This window comes from Plecotus auritus, assembly GCF_963455305.1.
Source record: "Plecotus auritus genome assembly, chromosome: 9".
Taxonomy (NCBI): Eukaryota; Metazoa; Chordata; class Mammalia; order Chiroptera; family Vespertilionidae; genus Plecotus; species Plecotus auritus.
The window spans coordinates 132,673,376-132,690,991 of record NC_137783.1 but is presented as its reverse complement, the minus strand read 5'-3'; the positions used below and the strand labels follow the sequence as shown (position 1 = coordinate 132,690,991).

Sequence of the window (17,616 nt, the reverse complement as noted above, 5' to 3'; positions counted from 1 at the left end):
TTAAATCTTGGCTATTCAACTGTTCTCTTGTGGACAGATTTTATTTTGTTTATAAAAGGTCAAGATGGGGAATTATGAGAACAGAAGAAGGAACCTGATGGAGCCTTCCAAATGTCGAAATGCCAAGAAAGGGGTAAAGTTAGAAAACATAATTGTCATTAAAGAAGTCATAAAATGTTTGAATATATTTCCATTGCATCTTTTCTCAGCAGGCTGAGTTGCTAAGCAGGACCACAGTGACTTAATTTATATCTCCTATGAAATAAGAACATGTCAGTTTGAGGGCCAAAAATAGGGGGATAAATTGTAGGATCTGTATATTTGAAAAAAGTTAGGTTAGTGGCATGTTATGCCAGTATTGCATTTAATATTGCAGTTCTTCATGTCAAGATGGGATTCTGAAAAGTGTGTATGGGATAGAATGAAAATGGCTTGGAGACATAGGAAGTCTTGCCTGTGAGTGAAATAATGGGTTCAAGAAAGGAAGTCATCAGGTAAGTATGACTCCCAGCCTCTCTGCCTGGGTACTGCCATGCTTTCAGCCAGTATTTTAAGATTCTGATTAAAACACACACACACACACACACACACACACAAAAAAAAAAAAAACAACTTTGTTTTCATTACATAAAATTTATTCAAATCTCAAATCCATTCATGACTCTCCATATTTCATCTCCTCCAAACTGTCCTGTTGAAGGCTACCATCACCTCCAAATGACCTCCCAATGTTCACTCTCATCCCCTAAAATCCATTCTCCACTCTGGGAGAAGAGTGACCTTTTCAAATCACAAATGTAATCATGTTAGCCTTTCTACTTAAGATCTTTAAACAGCTTCCAATTACCCTCAGGATAAAGTCAAACATCTTGAACAGGGCCTTAGCTGGGACCTTCAAACTTGGCCCTTCAGTTTTGGCCTCTGCCTACAGATCCCGATGGAGACCCCTTTTGCACGCACCAGGCAGTTCCTCACTCAGCACCCCATCACACTGCTTCTCTTTTTCCTATGACATCCTTGTATTCCTTTCCTTCATCAGGGAAGTTTTGACTCAACTTCAGAGGAGAAAAAGTCTCTCAAATGTGTGTGAAATTTTTATTTTTAGCACCAGGGGCCTCTCTTTTCATAGTTATACTCTTTATTTATTTGTGTGATTGTTTAAGGTCAGTCTCCCAGGCTCATGAGATTACAAACTCCATAATGTGAGGGAAAACTCTGCTTTTTGCATCATTAGATGATCAACATGATTTAAGTACCCTGACTGGAACAGAGCAAAGCTTAAAAAGTATTTGTTGAATAACAGAACCATTACAGTAATAATACAGAGAGCAATGGGTTTTCGATTTTACTAGTCTCTCAAAATCAATTAAAAAATATATTCATTCATTTATTTACTTTTGCTGACAAGAAAAATTACATTATATATTGCATACTCAAAATATTGATATATCTTGTCAAATTGAGTTATTAAACTTGAAAACTCCCACATATATTTTCTTTATTCAGGTGATTATGGGTTTTCCACACTGCCCATCTTTCAAAAGAGATTACTTTGGTTTTTACCTCAATGAACACACTCTTCCTAGGATGAAAAACACATTAACACATGCTTTTTAGCACCTTGGTTTTAAACTAATTATTAAAATTATTGTTGCATAAATAATATTAGTCTGATTTGTTGATGCATACAAGATATTGGTTAGTAAGAATGGTAAGAATTAGTGAGTGTTTTATAAAATTTTCAGTCCTTCCATGTTTATTATTTACGCGGCTGGCAAAGCAGGATTAAATTTAGTCTTTCTAAGATAGTGCTTATATAATTTATTTTATGAAATGAAATATCATCAGTTCTAGTGCTTCCTGAATCACTATTGGTTAACCAACAGGAAATTTTTAATACAAAGGACAAAAAAATGTACATATTTATCTTGAGGACTTCAAAAAACAATCTATCAAAAAATCAGGTTAATCACATATGTTTCTTTTGAAACCACATCTTGGTACATTTATTCTGTAACATTTAAAATACAACTTTTACTCAGGATTATAATTATTATTATTATTATTTTGCATCCTACTGTATTTAAAAAGAAGGCTACCTTTGCCCTTGTTGGGTGGCTCTGTTGGTTGGAGTGTCCATCGTCACATACACCAAAAGGCTGTGCGTTCGATTCCTGGTCAGGGCAATTACCTAGGCTGCAGATTCTATCTTTGGTCATGGTGTATCCAGGATCGATGTTTTCTCTCTCACATCAATGTTTTTCTCTCTCTCTTTCCCCTTTCCTCTCTCTCTCAAAACTAATTATATAACATATCCTTGGGTGAGAATATTTTTTTTTACGACTGGCTTTAAGCGGATGTGATACATAACAATCTTCGTTTTCTCAATGAGAAAATCAACTTCTGAAACAGTCATATATTATTTCATGTCTCTAAAGATATTAGCAAATTCCTTTAAATGTGCTATATGAACTCCATGGAAATTCCTTAGTTCTTATCCCCCAACACTGGTCTCATGACATCACTTCCATCCCTGCCTATCTGGTATGAATTTTCCTTCATTGTGTAGTTGTCTCATTCACTCATGCATTCTCTCACTCACTTTCTCATTTACTGACCCATACAATTGTGTAACAGATACTTCCAAATTTCTACTATTTGCATAGCACATAGGAATGAAGGACACAAAGGAATATAGGACATAGCTCTTAAACTTGAAGGGGTTACAGTAAAAACCTTCTAAACAGGTCAGGAAACGTAATAACGGTAGGAATTTGAATAAAGTAAAGGTGTTTGTTGGATCAGGTTATTTTCTAATTGCATCATAAAAATAGTTCTACTAACAAGCTCTATTTTTCATATGATATATCTTGGCTTTTGCTGGAAAACGATAAAAATGCAGACAATTTAAAGAAAAGAAGAAGTAAAATAGTTGCTGTTTGTTTCTAGAGTTAGTGTATAAAAGTTCTATAAAATTACTCCATAAAATGGCAATAGTTTCAACAAATTTCTTTTTCCTGAAGAAAACCCACACTATTGTTATACACAAGTGCCCCTGGGTGACTGAAAAACCTGTTATGGGGGGCAGGAAAGCCAACCCCAAATTAAATACCGAGCTTCCAAAGGAAGCAGCTTTCCCTTTCCAAGCTCCCACCTAGAGTTCTCCCACACTCCTCTCTCTCATCTTCTTCCCGAAATACATTCTGAAAAGATATTTTAAAATATATTGCAGCAGGCTATCAGAAAGCATAGTTGCCTGTTCCTTCGATGAAATCACTGGAGGAAGGGTCCAGATTTACATTCCATTACAGAAAAAAATTTGTAGTATTTGCATAGATGCAATCATAAACTTGGCTTTTGATTTGTATCCTTCTTTTCTTTTCTATTATAAACAATAAAAATTGAATTTACCAACAATAACCAAAAAATGGAGCTTATAGGCTCACTTATCTTAAAAAAAAAAAAAAGTACCGGCCTCTAGCATTTACAACTTGGTATAATGAGGCTTGATATTTCAAAGCTGATGTCAGGGGACAGACATGGTTCACATCCAATCATTTTAAAACACGCCTTTAGTGTAGGTAGCTATATGGGTGGAGAATATGATTTAACAAAATGCAGTATGTTCCAATCTATGTAATGAGAATTATTTGAAAAATGTATTCCTTTTCTACTTTATTTTGATAGCTTAATGGGAATAAAATTTCAGAACTCTAATACAGCTTGGCCACTACCTCTCAGTTGATAATTGATCAGCAGGGACACAGTAGAAGCTGACTTCTTCTTATAGTGCAAGTTACAAATCTTCCCCAGTCAGCAAAACGATATACAAATTTTCATCAACTTTGTAAAGGATCACTCGCTTGATTTTCTGTAGCTTTAAATATCTTGTAAAATGTGCCAATCTGTGTGCACATAGATTTAGAACCATGTACAAACTATTTGGCTGTTTTGATTGACTATCAGTTAAAGAAAGAAAAAGTTAGAAAACCACAGAATTTATTTGGCTTGGCTGGTGCCAATTTTTTTTCTTGACTGATTAAATTATCTCAAATCAGTCTAAAAATTCAAAACATTTAGATAAGGGGAGTACAGGCTAACTCACAGAATAAGGGAAACAAAACGAAGCATTTCTTACACGACTCTAGTCAGTGTTTGCTGCTGGGCTGGAAAATAAAAACAAAATAAAAAGGTACCCCCACCCCATCTTTGGCATTCTTTAATGTCAGTGTCCCTTGCTGTGATTTGTGCTGGGCAAGGGTAGCCACTGTCCCTTGATCCCAGCACATTTGACAAGTACTGACACTCCAGGCACACTGTAAAACAAAATAAATACATTAGCAAGACCCTTTCCTCCTTCATTTCAGCCCAGGCATAAGAGATAGGTTACTTAAAATTCAAGTGCCAGGAAAGCCTATTGAAAAAGGGAAATATTTTCAAGTGAAGTCCGTTTGATCTTTTTTATAGGGGCTCCTACCAGCCTCTCTCCCTTCCTCCCCAGACCCTGGAAACCAATTAGTCTCAGCATGGAGGCCACAGACCAGGTTGAAATGGCTCCTTTTTATTTTTAGGGGATATAATTTCAGCCAGCATGTCTAGTCAGTTGTCACATAGTCTACTTAGCACACTTCTCTCTCTCTCACACACACCCATTGGGTTTCCCTTTGGAGAATGGCTAGATCTTTGAGTCTGACTCCTGGAAAGGAATTAGTCTGGTTGCCGTCCAATTCCTTCAGCTCTGACAATGGCATAACATCACAGGGCCACCTCATCTTTCATAGACAGCCTTGCCAACCAAGTTTTCTAAAAGCCTTCTTTCCCTTGTCTTCTATCGTTTCAGCGGCTTTCCCTTTCCTTATGTTGTTTGCATACAATTCTGAAAAACTTCCCCCCTCTCCCCTTATCCAAAGTAGCAGAGAAAATAGGATGAACTTTGCTTTTTAAAACGTTTTGGAAGGGCTTATCTTTTGGGGGAAATGTACCCCAAAGACAAAAATGAAAACAACTAGAGTCTGCCTCTCCTCGGCTCCCTATCTTGAACGTGCCTTCATTCATGAAGGTGAAAAAATTATCAGTTGGGTTGGCCTTTTCTTTCCCAGGAACAACATTGCAGAGAGAAAGGGGTATGTGCGTGTATGTGTGTATCTGGCGAGTTGAAAGGCTTGAGGAAAGGGAGCATAGCTCTCCCCCAGGAAAGCCTAAGTTCAGCGGATGGGAGGGGACCCAGGGTCGCCTTCTTTGGTCTGAGCGCAGTGCCCCAGGCCTCTCGCCTTGCCCCAGCAGCGAGCTCTGCGCCCTGTAGCTCTGCTAGGACTCCAGACAGCGCCTGGCAGGTCGGTGGGTGGGAGGCCGGGGTGTTCTCTTTGCAAAAGACGCCCTTTTGGAGGGAAAACTCCCTTTATTTGTTCTGGGGTTCCATAGCACCCCTTCCCGACCCCCTATCATTTTTACGCTGATCACACTTATGATGATGAACTTGCAGCTCAGCTTCCTGCCGCCTGTTTGACCCGGGAGCGCCAGCAGGCTGTCGGCCTCGCCCTCAGTTCCCTCCGCCTCCTCCTGCAACCTCGAAGCCCCGGGGCGCAGGCGGGGGTTCTACTGGGCCGGGGCTGAAGGAGGGGCGCGCGGGGGCGCGGGGTCCCGCCGGGGAGCGCGCACGGAGCGGCGCCTGGGCCGCCCAGCTTCCTGGAGCTGTGCTCCTTTGACCCCAGTGGCAGTCCCTGTCACTGCACCGCTCCCTCCGGCTCGCCGCGCCCTCGCTCTCCCTCCTCGCCCCCTCGTTCGCTCTCTCCCTAGATCGAGGCTGCTCTTGTCCTTTCTCCCCCCCCCCCCCCACCCTCGCCTCCCTCTCGCGCCGCGCCCCCCGGCCCTCGGCCCCAGCCCGCGGCGGGACCTCGGAGGTCGAAGGTTCTGGCCCGCCCGCGCCCCTCACCACCCCCGCGCGCCCCCAGCGCGCCTCCCGCCGGCTGCGGCCGCTCAACGATGGATCGCCTGCTCGCCGGGCGCTGAAGGCATCCCCCGGACCCGGAGCGCAGCCCGGGAAAGGTAATCCACCCCGGGAAGGGAGGCGGCGGGCGGGGGAGGGGGAGGAGGCAGCCGGGCGCCCGGTGCGGAGCGCGAGAGGAAGGGAAAAAATGCACACACAAAGCGGAGCCCGGGTGAGAGGTGCCTTGTCAGAGGCGCGTGCGGGGGGCTCGGAGGCAGAGGACCGCAGCTGCCCCGGTGCCCCTGACATTCGCATGAGCGGGCGCTTCCCGGACAATTCGGAACCCGAGGCGGGCTTATTTTCTACCTCCGAACGAAAGCGAAGTCTTTTTTAGGAGCTGTCTCCCTCCCACTCCCCATCCTGCCCCTCTGCTCTTCTCCCCTCCCCCCAGTCCTCGGCCCCGACCCCTCGGGGTCCCCAGGTCCCCGCCCCCTCCTCCACTGGGATTTTTTAGGTGGAGAGAAGAGGGTGTCGGTGAGGGGCAGCGGCTAAAGCCGGGCGGCGGGGATGGGGGTGGGGACGAGGGCAAGGCGAGCTGTTTACTAGAAAGTCCCGGGGTTATGCGTTCGAGCCGCCCCGGCCTAGGCCCGGGTGCATTGTGTTGGCCCGCACCCCAGGCGTCCGCGGCGGCCCGGGCGCGGTGCGGTGGCCGGGAAGGCGCCGCGCAGCTTTGTGCTCGGGCTGCGCTCCGCCGCCGCCCCCGGCCGCCCGCACGCGCGCCGCTCTCGCGCGGGGCTGTTTCTCACCCCGTCCCCGCGCCCCGACCTCGCTCTCCCCTGCCGCCTCCGGTCTTCACGATCGCAGCCGGCGGAGCGAGTCGGTGACTCGGGCCGGGGGACTGGGGACGAGAGGCGAGAAAAAGTAACCGTTGCCGCACGATTTCTTCTGGAGAGAGGCAGGAGTTTCTTTGCTATTTATTTACACGTTAACAGGGTTATCTTTGTAAAGCCTTTGAATTCCGGGGGTTTGCGGCCTAGGAGACGAAGGTGGCATTTTACTGGAGATTGGGGAGGGGGTTAGAATCCACCAGCAAGAAAAGAAATGAAGGATGCCCCAATGGGGTAGATTTATAGCATATTAACCCTCCCCCCCAGCACACCCCAAATTAAGTGCAAATTCGGGTCATGAAAAATATGTAATTGATTGGAGATGCTGCAAACAAACACAAACAGGTCAGGACGGGAAAAAATCACACAAATAAAACTTTAAGTGAAAGAAAAGATTTCCAAAGGAGGGGGGAATCCGTGGCTTTCACACCCCCTTCCAACCCTCGCGGGCTTCTCCCCCTTCCTTTCTCCGCGGCTCCTGGGAAGCAGCCCGGCAGCTCCGGGGCGGAGAGCGGGGAGGCCACGGCGGAGGCTCCGGGCAAGGGCTTCGCTCGGAGGGTTCGGGGATGCCAACGCGCCCGGGAGACTGACGTCGGGGGCGTGCGGCTATGATGCCTTTGCTGGGATGGCGCGGTGTCAGAGTCATTGGCCGCCAGTGGTCATCAATCAATCCCGGGCTGGGGGAGAGGGAGAGAAAGACAGGCGCTCGGCGGAGCCGGGGCCGCGAGCGCCAGCACCAGCAGTGCCAGCAGCGGCGACGGCGGCGGCGGCAGAGGCGACGGCAGTGGCAACCGGGGACTAAGCGCGTAAGGCGAGCTGGTGCTCCAGGAAGGAAGGGGGAGCTGTAGCCCGGACGAGCCGGCCGTGAGCCCCGAGGGCAGGGCGAGCCTGTGTGTGTGTGTGTGTGTGTGTGTGTGTGTGTGTGTGTGTGAGAGAGAGAGAGAGAGAGAGAGAGAGAGAGAGAGAGAGAGTGTGTGTGTGTGTGTGTGTGTGTGAGAGAGAGAGAGAGAGAGAGAGAGAGAGAGTGTGTGTGTGTGTGTGTGTAGTTGGTGAAGCCCCTCCACCATCCCCCGATTTAAAACAAACACACCAATCCAAAGTAGAGAATTCCGCGCCCCCCGCCCCACCGTATATAGACTCTACGCGTAGCCAGAGGCGCGGGAGAAAAGTCCTGCCCTTCCTCTCCCAAAGAATGTGCCAGCCGGGTGTCCGCAGTGCTGGAGACAAGTTCAGGTGTAAGTGCGGCGGAAGGGAGGGCGCTCTGTGGACAGCGGCACGTGGAACTTTGTGCATCCCTCCCGAAACCCTGGCGGAGTAGCCGCCAGGAAGGCTTGTGAGAATCGCTCTGAGATGCAGGGATGAGTAACTGGAGGTGGGCATACAAGAGCAAAGGCGGGAGTTTCAGCGATCACTCTATCTGTGCAGCAGAGGGAGGAGAACGAAATTTGGCGCTGTTGGAGCGGGCGAGCTCCAAAGTCTGGCTAGGCGGTCAGGCGATCTTCTTAGGGCAAGTGAATAAAATGAGCATCCTTTAAACGACGAATTTGCGGGCTCCTTTCACATAGGCTATGCCATGCGGTGCTTGGGGAGAGAGGTCATGAGTTGCTGCTTTGAAACTTTTGGTAAATTGGACTTCTGGTGTCTAGGAGGTGGAGACAGTTATTTAATTCCTCAGCGTTTAATCCTTTCATTGCCAGCAAACTTTAAAATGTTTTCCAACTAGATTCCTGGGGAGGGGGACATTGCAAGTTTCACAGCTTAAGGGACAGGAGAAATGACTGCTATCTAGGAAATGCAAAATGTGCTCACAGGGCTTTTTTTTTTTTTTTTTTTTTTTAAGAGAAATATCAAACTAACACCAGCATGAATGTTTGGCAATGCTAATCCCTTTTTTTTTAATTTTATTTTTCTTTAGGATTCCTGGCATTTAGTACTGGGTTCCTTTGTTTTGTGGAGCAAATGTGTTGAAAAATGAAAAACTTAAAAAGAAATACTGGTCTCTTTATTATGTGTAAAAAGTAATGGAAGTGTGATGAGATGCTCCAAAATCTGATCATTTGTAAGGTTTTACTGCCTAAATATGTGAAGCAGGGTGATGTAGCTTCTTGATAGTTGTAGGCAGTGTATCATTGTGTCTTGTTTCGAGCTTTTAACAGATCTTCCAGGTAGAGGAGGGAAGATCCTTGTCCTGTTTCTGAGAATTTACGCAAAAAGGTCTTTCCCATGTGTTGGTGTTTAAAATTCCTAGGATAAGTTCATTTATGATGTGAGTGGGAGTAAACATAGCATTTTAAAAAATAGCTTTTTATTGACTTGTCTGTAAAGGTTCCTGTGAAAGTTTTGAAGCTCTCTGCCTCAGTCTGACATTTCCTTCAAAGGACTCCAGATTAAAGAAGATAGACACTGCAGGTGCACTGTTTTGATAAAACATTTGAAAGAGAACATGGTTAAGATGAATTCAAATGAGGTGCCAGCCACCCATTTAGCCATTCAGCGTTATAGGGGCCTGTGCTTGCTGATGAAAAGATATTCTGTTTGTCTTGCTGGGGCAAAGGTGCAAAGAGGCACAGATGTTCACTTGATAGAAAAGGCAACCCCTACGTTGACTTTAGGATAGAGCGGATCATTTAGATGTGTGAATTGGTCACCTTCTAAGTCCCCTCTCTTCTAGGCTTCCAATGGCAGGGTCTAATGCTAACTTCTGTAAGTCATTGCATAGATATTTACATAATGGGTATGTATATTTTATTTTAATTAGTGAGTTTATTCCAGAAATATTTAAACTGTTTCTGGCAATGAGGGCAAGGATTGCTACTGAGAGGTCACAGTGGTCCAGACGTGAATTTTGTTGCCTTCGCTTCTTCATGTTCTGTATTTCACACAATAGACATTGATGGCAGGAACCTAAGAATTGCCATGCAGTTTCTACATCACTCTCTAATTGTGCGAACACCCTAAGTTCTCGCAGTCTGGAAATGTGTGCGTGTGTTTTTTCCTCTGTGCTTTGATGGCTAACATTCTTTTTAATGGCAGTCATTTCTATAACAGGAAGATGTTTTCATTTGTATTTACTTTTCAGCATGGCACAATTATGCAGTTTTGCGCTTCCGTACTGTCTCGGTACTTTGTGTCTCAAAAGAGAATTACAGTACTTAGAACAGGACTGCAATTTGAAGCAGGTGTTGTGTTTTACTGTTCTGCAAAATAACAGTAAAATATAATTGTGGGGGAAATTAAGGAAACAGCTGCAAGCTTGGTATGAAAACTGCTACATGATGATTCGTAAGCAGTTCTTACAGATATCTTACATCAGAGGGGCAGGGAAAGACTTTAATTTCGTTAATCCTACTGGCCTGCTTGTCTATCAACTGGTGCTTAAAGGACTCAATACCTCCCAAGAAGTCAGGAAGAAGAAAGAGAACCCAAAGGGAACACTGTTTAAAATGCCAGCGCACCAGGGATTCCTCCTTGGGCAGTGCCTTTGTACATTAGGAACGCAGGCAAGGTTGGGTGTTGTTCAGCTCGCTTTGCTAAGATGAACAAGGCAATGATTTGAGTGGAACGCTGTGGAATTTCTCAGCCCAGCTAGCATATGGAGGACTACACAAGCCCCGGGTTGCAAAATAATAAAATAAATGGCCTATAGCAGGCCATCTGCCTTTTGCTTGATATTTAAGGTGTTTCATGCCAAATTTAAATCTAATCTTATTATTCTACATATTTTTATTTGAGAGAGCAGCTAAGACTCAGAAGCTTAATGGTGCACAATGGCAAACGGATTCGGACGTGGAGCACTTAAAGTAAGAGAGCGGGTCACCCAAGGGTTACCCGAGGACTGTGCTGCCTGCCGCTGCCCCCCTACTGCACTGATCGATAGCAACAGCCTCCACGCAGGGCTGTGCTTGCTCAGTCTTTGCACACCTGCTATAAAAGTAAACATCCTCATTTCTGGACCCAGTGCTGCAAATCATATATTGACATTTAAAAGAAGATTCAAAACTGGTGGAAAGGTTAAAAAAAAAAGTATGAAATTAATTACTGAGAATTATGCAGCAACAAGCAAGAATGAGGCAGGTGGGAGATGTAATGGTCCCCCTCCTTTAGTGCTTCCTCCCGCCTGGAAGAGCGATGGTAATGAATGCATCCAAAGTGGTGGTCCAAGCATGGGTGTGTTTGCCTTTCCCCTAAGTGACTGCAGTCTTTAGAGACATGATGTTCGATTTGGCATGAAGGATTTGCCTTACCCTAAAGTTCTTTGCCGGAGTTGAATGCATATGTGTACCAGGCATTGAGTACCTATGTATTTTGGGAGCTACCTCATAAAAGAAAAAAAAATATGTTTAATGTGTGCATATGTGATGTGTGCAGTACAGGTACACACAGATATTGTTATGAGCACAGCTTTTTAAACTTACATAGGTTATTGCATGTTATGGCCGTGTTAGGCACTGAGATTTCAAATTATTATATGACACCAACTTTGTACGGACCCAATATTCCAATTAGCAGGAAGACTCTCCCACTTCAAGCACGAACCATTTATAGTTAGATTCCATGGCAACTGGGGATATGGCCCTTCTGTAATTCATGTTAAGTGCCATAATTATAATTAAAGAGGAAATCTTCGTTTGAACACCATCGAAATGATTTGCTAGCAGCCAGCAGTGTCACATGGAGTGTAATGTCCACTCTGAAGTGCTTGCAGGATAGAGAGTTGGAAAAGGTTGTATCCACGAGACAGCAACACATATTGAGATTTTTTTTCTGGAACCAATTTCATGTCCGGGTGTCACAGTTGAACACCCTCTTTTTCTTTGTTCTCATTTTACAATATTTTTTTTCCCCCAGAAACGCACAGCAGTATTGATGAGTAGATCCTTGGGTCCAGAGGTTGGCTGAAGTGCACCATGCCTGCTTCCATCCTTCGCTCCGGAAAGTTGTGAATTGCTCATGCCTATAGAGAGGAAGGATGGCACATGGGATTCCTTCTCAAGGCAAAGTTACCATATCGGTGGATGAATACAGCTCTAACCCCACCCAGGCATTCACGCACTACAACATCAACCAGAGCAGATTCCAGCCGCCACATGTACATATGTAAGTATCGCTCATGAACTTTTAAAAACTAGCCATCAAGAAAATAGACATAAAATAAGAAAGTCACTGAGGACTTCTGCCGGGGAGGATAAAAGACCTATGATTTGCAAAACAGATGCTTATCTGTGGTCCCCAATATAGCTTGGAGGAATACCCTACACCTGTGTAACATCTCAGATTGTCAGAATACTTTCAACCACAGTTTGATTTTCAGAGCCTCTCGTGGGTGGTGGTAGATTGCTCACATTTTATGGATAACATCAGAGAGGTTAAGGTTAAGGTGTTTGCCTAATGTCACACAGTGAATTTTGGCAGAGTCGCCTCCTAGCTCAGTTTGCTTTATGTTGTATTGCTTGTTTCCATGAGGAAATAATTTCTTGAAAATTTCTAGTTTCCCCCTTCACCTCACCTTACTACCCCTTTACATTCAGCTGGGAAATAGGCCTAATCGGGACTAATTGTTCAGCCCCGGCTAAATCCGCTGCCTTGCCTGTTGCTAGTGGAAAGTGTGCTGCATGTGCACCACTCAAACAGGGAACAAAGGTCTAAGGGACGGTGGAGCACTTGATTCCAGGAATTGTACTTTTCTCTCACTCTCTAATACTGTTTAAATCAAGTGCGGTTTAAATTGTTTCAGGAACAAAGTGTGGGGGAAATCAAGAGGCAGGATTTTGCAGCACCTGGATGCACACCAGCTTTTTTTCTGTTCCTCTGCCACAGGATGTGTGGGGCTTTCAGCAGATGGGGCAAAAGGTCGCCATCTCCCTTGTTTATTCAAGGCCTGGTGCTCATTCTCTATGAGACCCTTCCAAGGGCTAACATGCATCTTTCATAGTAGGACTAAACCTCTTTGAAAACTATTGTATAGTCAAGAGAGAAAGGAAGTTAGGGCTCTGTTGACTGTTTTTGCCATCCCTGGCAAATTGAACTCAGGGCATGTCTAAGTCACAAGCTCTTTTTGTGTTTTTTTTTAGTAATGGTTTTATTTGGGCATTTAAAAAAATAGTGGGACCGCCCTCTCTCAAAACACACACACACACACACACACACACACACACACACACACACACTCAAATTTAGAAACACTAACCAAACAAGATCTTTTTCTTGACTACTTGGATATTAGTGTATAATAGGATGTCACTTTGCAAATATATCCAGTAAAACCACTCAATGTCCATGTGATGGGATTTCTAACGAAAAAGAGAAAGAAATCCTTGTAAATGGTTTGTATGCTACTATTTCTGAGAATTTTATACTTGCTTTAAATCAGCTACTATATTCATGATTATGAAGGATTGCTAGCATGATTTTAAGGAAAAGTTTTAAGGTAAATCATATTTTTTTTTGGTTAAAATGGTTTTTCCGAACAATGATTGTGTATTCATTTCAAGATTTCTTTTATTCTCCTATTTCTAATAATTTCTTTTTCTTCAAATATGTGACAGGATTTGTGGACTTAGGAACCTGTAGCTCTGTTTTGCTGGGGTAACATTTTGTATTAAAGAATTGCAAAGTACTTTCTGGATCCTGTTCCCTTTTAGGCAAAAGAAAGTATGTTTTGCCCTAGATTCTGGGAAAATGACTGACAGGGAATCTCAGCTTAGTCTTCACTTATTTGTAGCCATAAGATTCCACTCCTGAACTGTGGATACACAGAGGTATTTTAAAGGTCATTTAGCCTTAGAACTGATCTGCTTAGATCTAGCCATGAAATATTCGAAGGACCAGATTATACCTTTTTTGAAAAAAAGGTTTGACAAATGGGGTTTGTAATGGTAGCCTGGACATCTGGGGAGCCCTTTTTCCAGATTGCCTTCCTACCTTTGAGCTGAGGATTCTTCCATGGTCTGGGTCCAGCTTGCCTTTTCATCTTTATCACCCACTAGGGCTTCCTACCTGAACCCTTTGCTCCAGCCACACAAGTTGGCTCACTGTCACCTGAGCACACCCTGAGCCTTTCCATCTTGGTGCCATGCTCAGCTCATCAAATGCCTCAGAGCCAGTTAGGCTGCTCTACATCTATGAAACCTCTTCTGTCTCTCCCAGTCCGAACTGACTGTGCCTTCCCTGCCCCCACACATGTGCCCCTAGTCAGTCTCTCTCTCTCTCTCTCTCTCTCTCTCTCTCTCTCTCTCTCTCTCTCGTTTATTTCTTAAAGGCAGGGATTGAGTAGGTAACAGGTGTTCAAGAAATACTGATTGATTGCTCAGTCCATCCATTGATTTGATTGTATTGTGCATTGAGATAAGAAATTATGTTTGAGATTTGGAGATTTTCATTGGAATTTTTCCGAGCTGTTTTAACATTGTGAGTATTTGAATGAAGGTGTATGGCTGTTTTCAAGATGTTGACCCACCTTTTCCTTGCCTTTACTTTTTCATGTTTCATGCCTTGGCAGTGACTGGGCCATGCTAGTCATCCAAATACCTTGGTGAAATGTGCTGTTACATTTCTGTAATTTTTTTTTTTTTTAAAAAGATTGCCCTTAGTCCAAATAGAAACTTAAATTGGCTGGAAAATATCCATAAAATATTTAGTCTAAAATTTCTTCTGTTTTTTTTTTTTTTTTGAAATTTTTAACATGTCATGCAGAGCTTTGCTCCTCTCCCTGAAGATATTTTGTCTTTTCCACTTGAAATGTTAGTCATTTATTTTGCATGGAATCCTTAAAACATTTGTTTTCCTTTTTCACTTACAACTGAGGCCTATGAAGACCCATGGCAGATCACCGGGATTGGAGTTGCAATCTTGCTTCCGTGGTTTTCTTTCATGCAGCTTTTTTGGGGTTTTCTCACCATAATTAAGGACGAGTTCACTTCCCATTTAATTCAGTTAGTCTCATCTCAGCTTTGTGACCTCCCTTGTTCAACTTACTTCCTTTCTCCAGGCCTTAGTCTACTCATCTGTAAACATTTGCACCAAATGATAGTTATGGATCTTATAGCTCTGATATCCTAAGATGAAGATGGCAACCAAGCCAAATAATTATTTGCAAGCTGTTGCTTTGGGGGGAACACAGACACGTAAGACCTGCTCCCATCTCCATGAAGCCCATCACTGATTTCAGAGCTGTTGTTCAACTGGCTTTAAGAAGTTTACTGCTTGGTCTTGGTTTGCTGTTACCTGTGAGTTCTGATGAGGCTGCCACCAAGCTTTCTAAAACCCACTTGCCTGTATCTCTGTGATGTAGAGAAGTTTTTTACAAAATATTTTAAAATTATTTCAGAGAGGAAGGGAGAGGGAGAGAGATACAGAAACATTAATGATGCAGAGAATCATTGAACGGCTGCCTCCTGCATGCCTCACACTGGGGATCGAGCCTGCAACCTGGGCATGTGCCCTGACCAGGAATCAAACTGTGATCTCCTAGTTTATAGGTTGATGCTCAACCACTGAGTCATGCTGGCTGGGCAGGAAGATTTTTTTTTTTTTAAAGAGAGCAATCCTATGTGACCTTGGGAAAGAAAATTAAAACACAGCTGGAGTTGGCAGGGCAGAATTTAACCCAGAATTTGTGTGCCCCTCTTACCCAGACTCTTGAACACACTAATAGGTGTGCTGATTGAAAACCAACAATTAACAGGGCTTTATTTTTCTATAACCCTTTCATCTTTCTCAAGAAGATTGTTGAGAGAATTATTTAGTATTTAATGACGGTGGGAGGAGCTGCCAAAGGAAACAATGTAGGTTTGAAAGCACCATAATGATTTTGTATGTTTTTAATTATCTGAGGCCTTATAAAATACTAGGGCCTAGTGCAGTAATTCGTGCACCTTGAAAGGAACTGTGGGCCTCGAGGCTGCAGTGGGCAGAGGGGCAGGTCTTGGCCCATCCTCCGCACCCCCACCCAGCCCCTCCCGCCATGGTCCCCGGTCCGCCGGCAGCCCTGATCCCACCACTACCACTCCCACACGCTGACAGCGTGGAGCAGTTGGGGCCGGGCCAGCAGTGGATGCTAGTGGAGCTGGCCCCGATTGTCCCTCAGGAACAGGGGGAGGTGGAAAAGCCCTGAGGGGCGATCGGAGCCAGCAGCCGCCGCTCGCACCCGCTGATGGTGCCAAGCGACCGGAGCTGGTGCCGGCAGGGGGTGTGAGAAGTGGCTGCCGGCCCCAATTGCCCATCAGGAGCAGGGGGAGGTGGAGAAACCCCAAGGGACATTCGGGGCCGGCAGCTGCTGCTCGCACCTACTGATGGTGCCGAGCGATTGGGGCTGGCACTGGGTGCCGGCAGCGGGTGCAAGCAGCGGCTCCAGCACCGGCAGTGGGTGCGAGCACCAGGCAGGACCACGGCGCACAGGAGCAAAGAATTTTCAGTAACCACCAGAGGCTTGCCCTGATGACAGCGACTGGTACCGTACCTTGGTCTGGCGCTCCTGCTCACCTGCTCCACCATCCCACTGTGGCAAACGCCCGCCATATTCCACACTCGGCCGCCTGCTGCCGATGCCTGCCATGTTTTGTGCGCGCCCCCTGGTGGTCAGCGCACATCATAGTGACCAGTTGTTCGGTTGTTCAGTTGTTCCGTTGTTCCGCCGTTGGGTCTATTTGCATATTAGGGTTTTTTATATATATATAGATTATCAGAACTTTTTAGTAGAGTGTCCAACCGTCTCAGTTTTTGCACTGAAAGTCCTGTGTTCTGAGATACCCTTAGTCCCACACTAACCAGGCTGGTTGGTCACTTGCTTAATACCTCACCTTTTTCTTTGAGGATTGGTTGGTAAGAAGCTCAAAACAAATTTTATTTTCGGTTTTAATTACTTTATTTGCATATATCTTTGGTTGTCAACACCCCTTGGGTCTTCTTTTTTTAAATAATTTATTTTTCTGTTATAGTTCACATTCAATATTATTTCATGTTAGTTTCAGATGCATAGGATAGTGGTTAGACCAGCCGTGGGCAAACTACAGCCCGCGGGCCGGATCCGGCCCGTTAGGCTGCTCTATCCGGCCCGCGGAGGGAGCCGAAAGAGCGGAGGGTTCTCTTGCTCTCCCCTCCGCTCCTTTACTTTGAATTTATATTAGTTCACACAAACACTCCATCCATGCTTTTGTTCCGGCCCTCCGGTCCAGTTTAAGAACCCATTGTGGCCCTCGAGTCAAAAAGTTTGCCCACCCCTGGGTTAGACGATTATATATGACCTTACAAAGTGGTCCTGGGATCTTACTTAGCTCTGGTTCTTTCGCACTTGTTTTGGGAGACACTATAGCACAGTGGTGAACATCTCCAGTGGAATCAGATTGTTGGATTTGAAACTGGTTGCACCACTTACTAGTAGTGCAACCAGACACAGAGAAATGTATCCACGTTTCTGTTTTTTTTTTTCACTTGTAAAATGTGGACAATAAAGTAGTGCCTATCTCAAAAGGTTACTTTGAAGGTTAAAAACAGTATTACTCGTAAATTCCTTAGAGGAGTGCTTAGTGCTTGTTATACTCAATAAATGGTAGAAATTATCATTAATGGTTGTTTTATAAATTCTGCATTTGTTTTTTTAATTATAAGTTGTTTCCATTCATTTTGAAAACCAGTAGAGTATAAATAAATGAATAAATTAAAAAAAAATAACTCACTGTAAGTGTTTTCCAGCAAACTTTTCTAGGTGGGTTGGCAGGCATCCTGATTTTTCAGATCAGGGCTTAGGCGTGTCTCACCGACCTGTAATTGCTCCATGGGAGTGACAGTCCCAAGAGAGAAGGAATC

The 17,616-nt window shown here is 44.6% G+C and overlaps 1 protein-coding gene across 3 annotated transcripts in view; it reads left to right on the top strand.

Annotated features, from left to right (window-relative positions):
* Positions 1–5,652: 5,652 nt before the first annotated feature.
* MPPED2 (metallophosphoesterase domain containing 2) overlaps positions 5,653–17,616 on the top strand; it is a 173,333-nt gene continuing 161,369 nt past the window's right edge. The window contains exons 1-2 of one of the 3 annotated variants that reach the window (XM_080640796.1): positions 5,653–6,045; positions 11,662–11,910. In XM_080640796.1, the coding sequence (XP_080496922.1) occupies positions 11,783–11,910 (128 nt within the window). In that variant the 5' untranslated portion in view covers positions 5,653–6,045; positions 11,662–11,782. Of the gene's footprint in view, positions 6,046–7,499; positions 7,620–11,661; positions 11,911–17,616 lie in introns of those variants that run through there. The other 2 variants (XM_080640798.1, XM_080640797.1) reach the window with 2 other exon arrangements.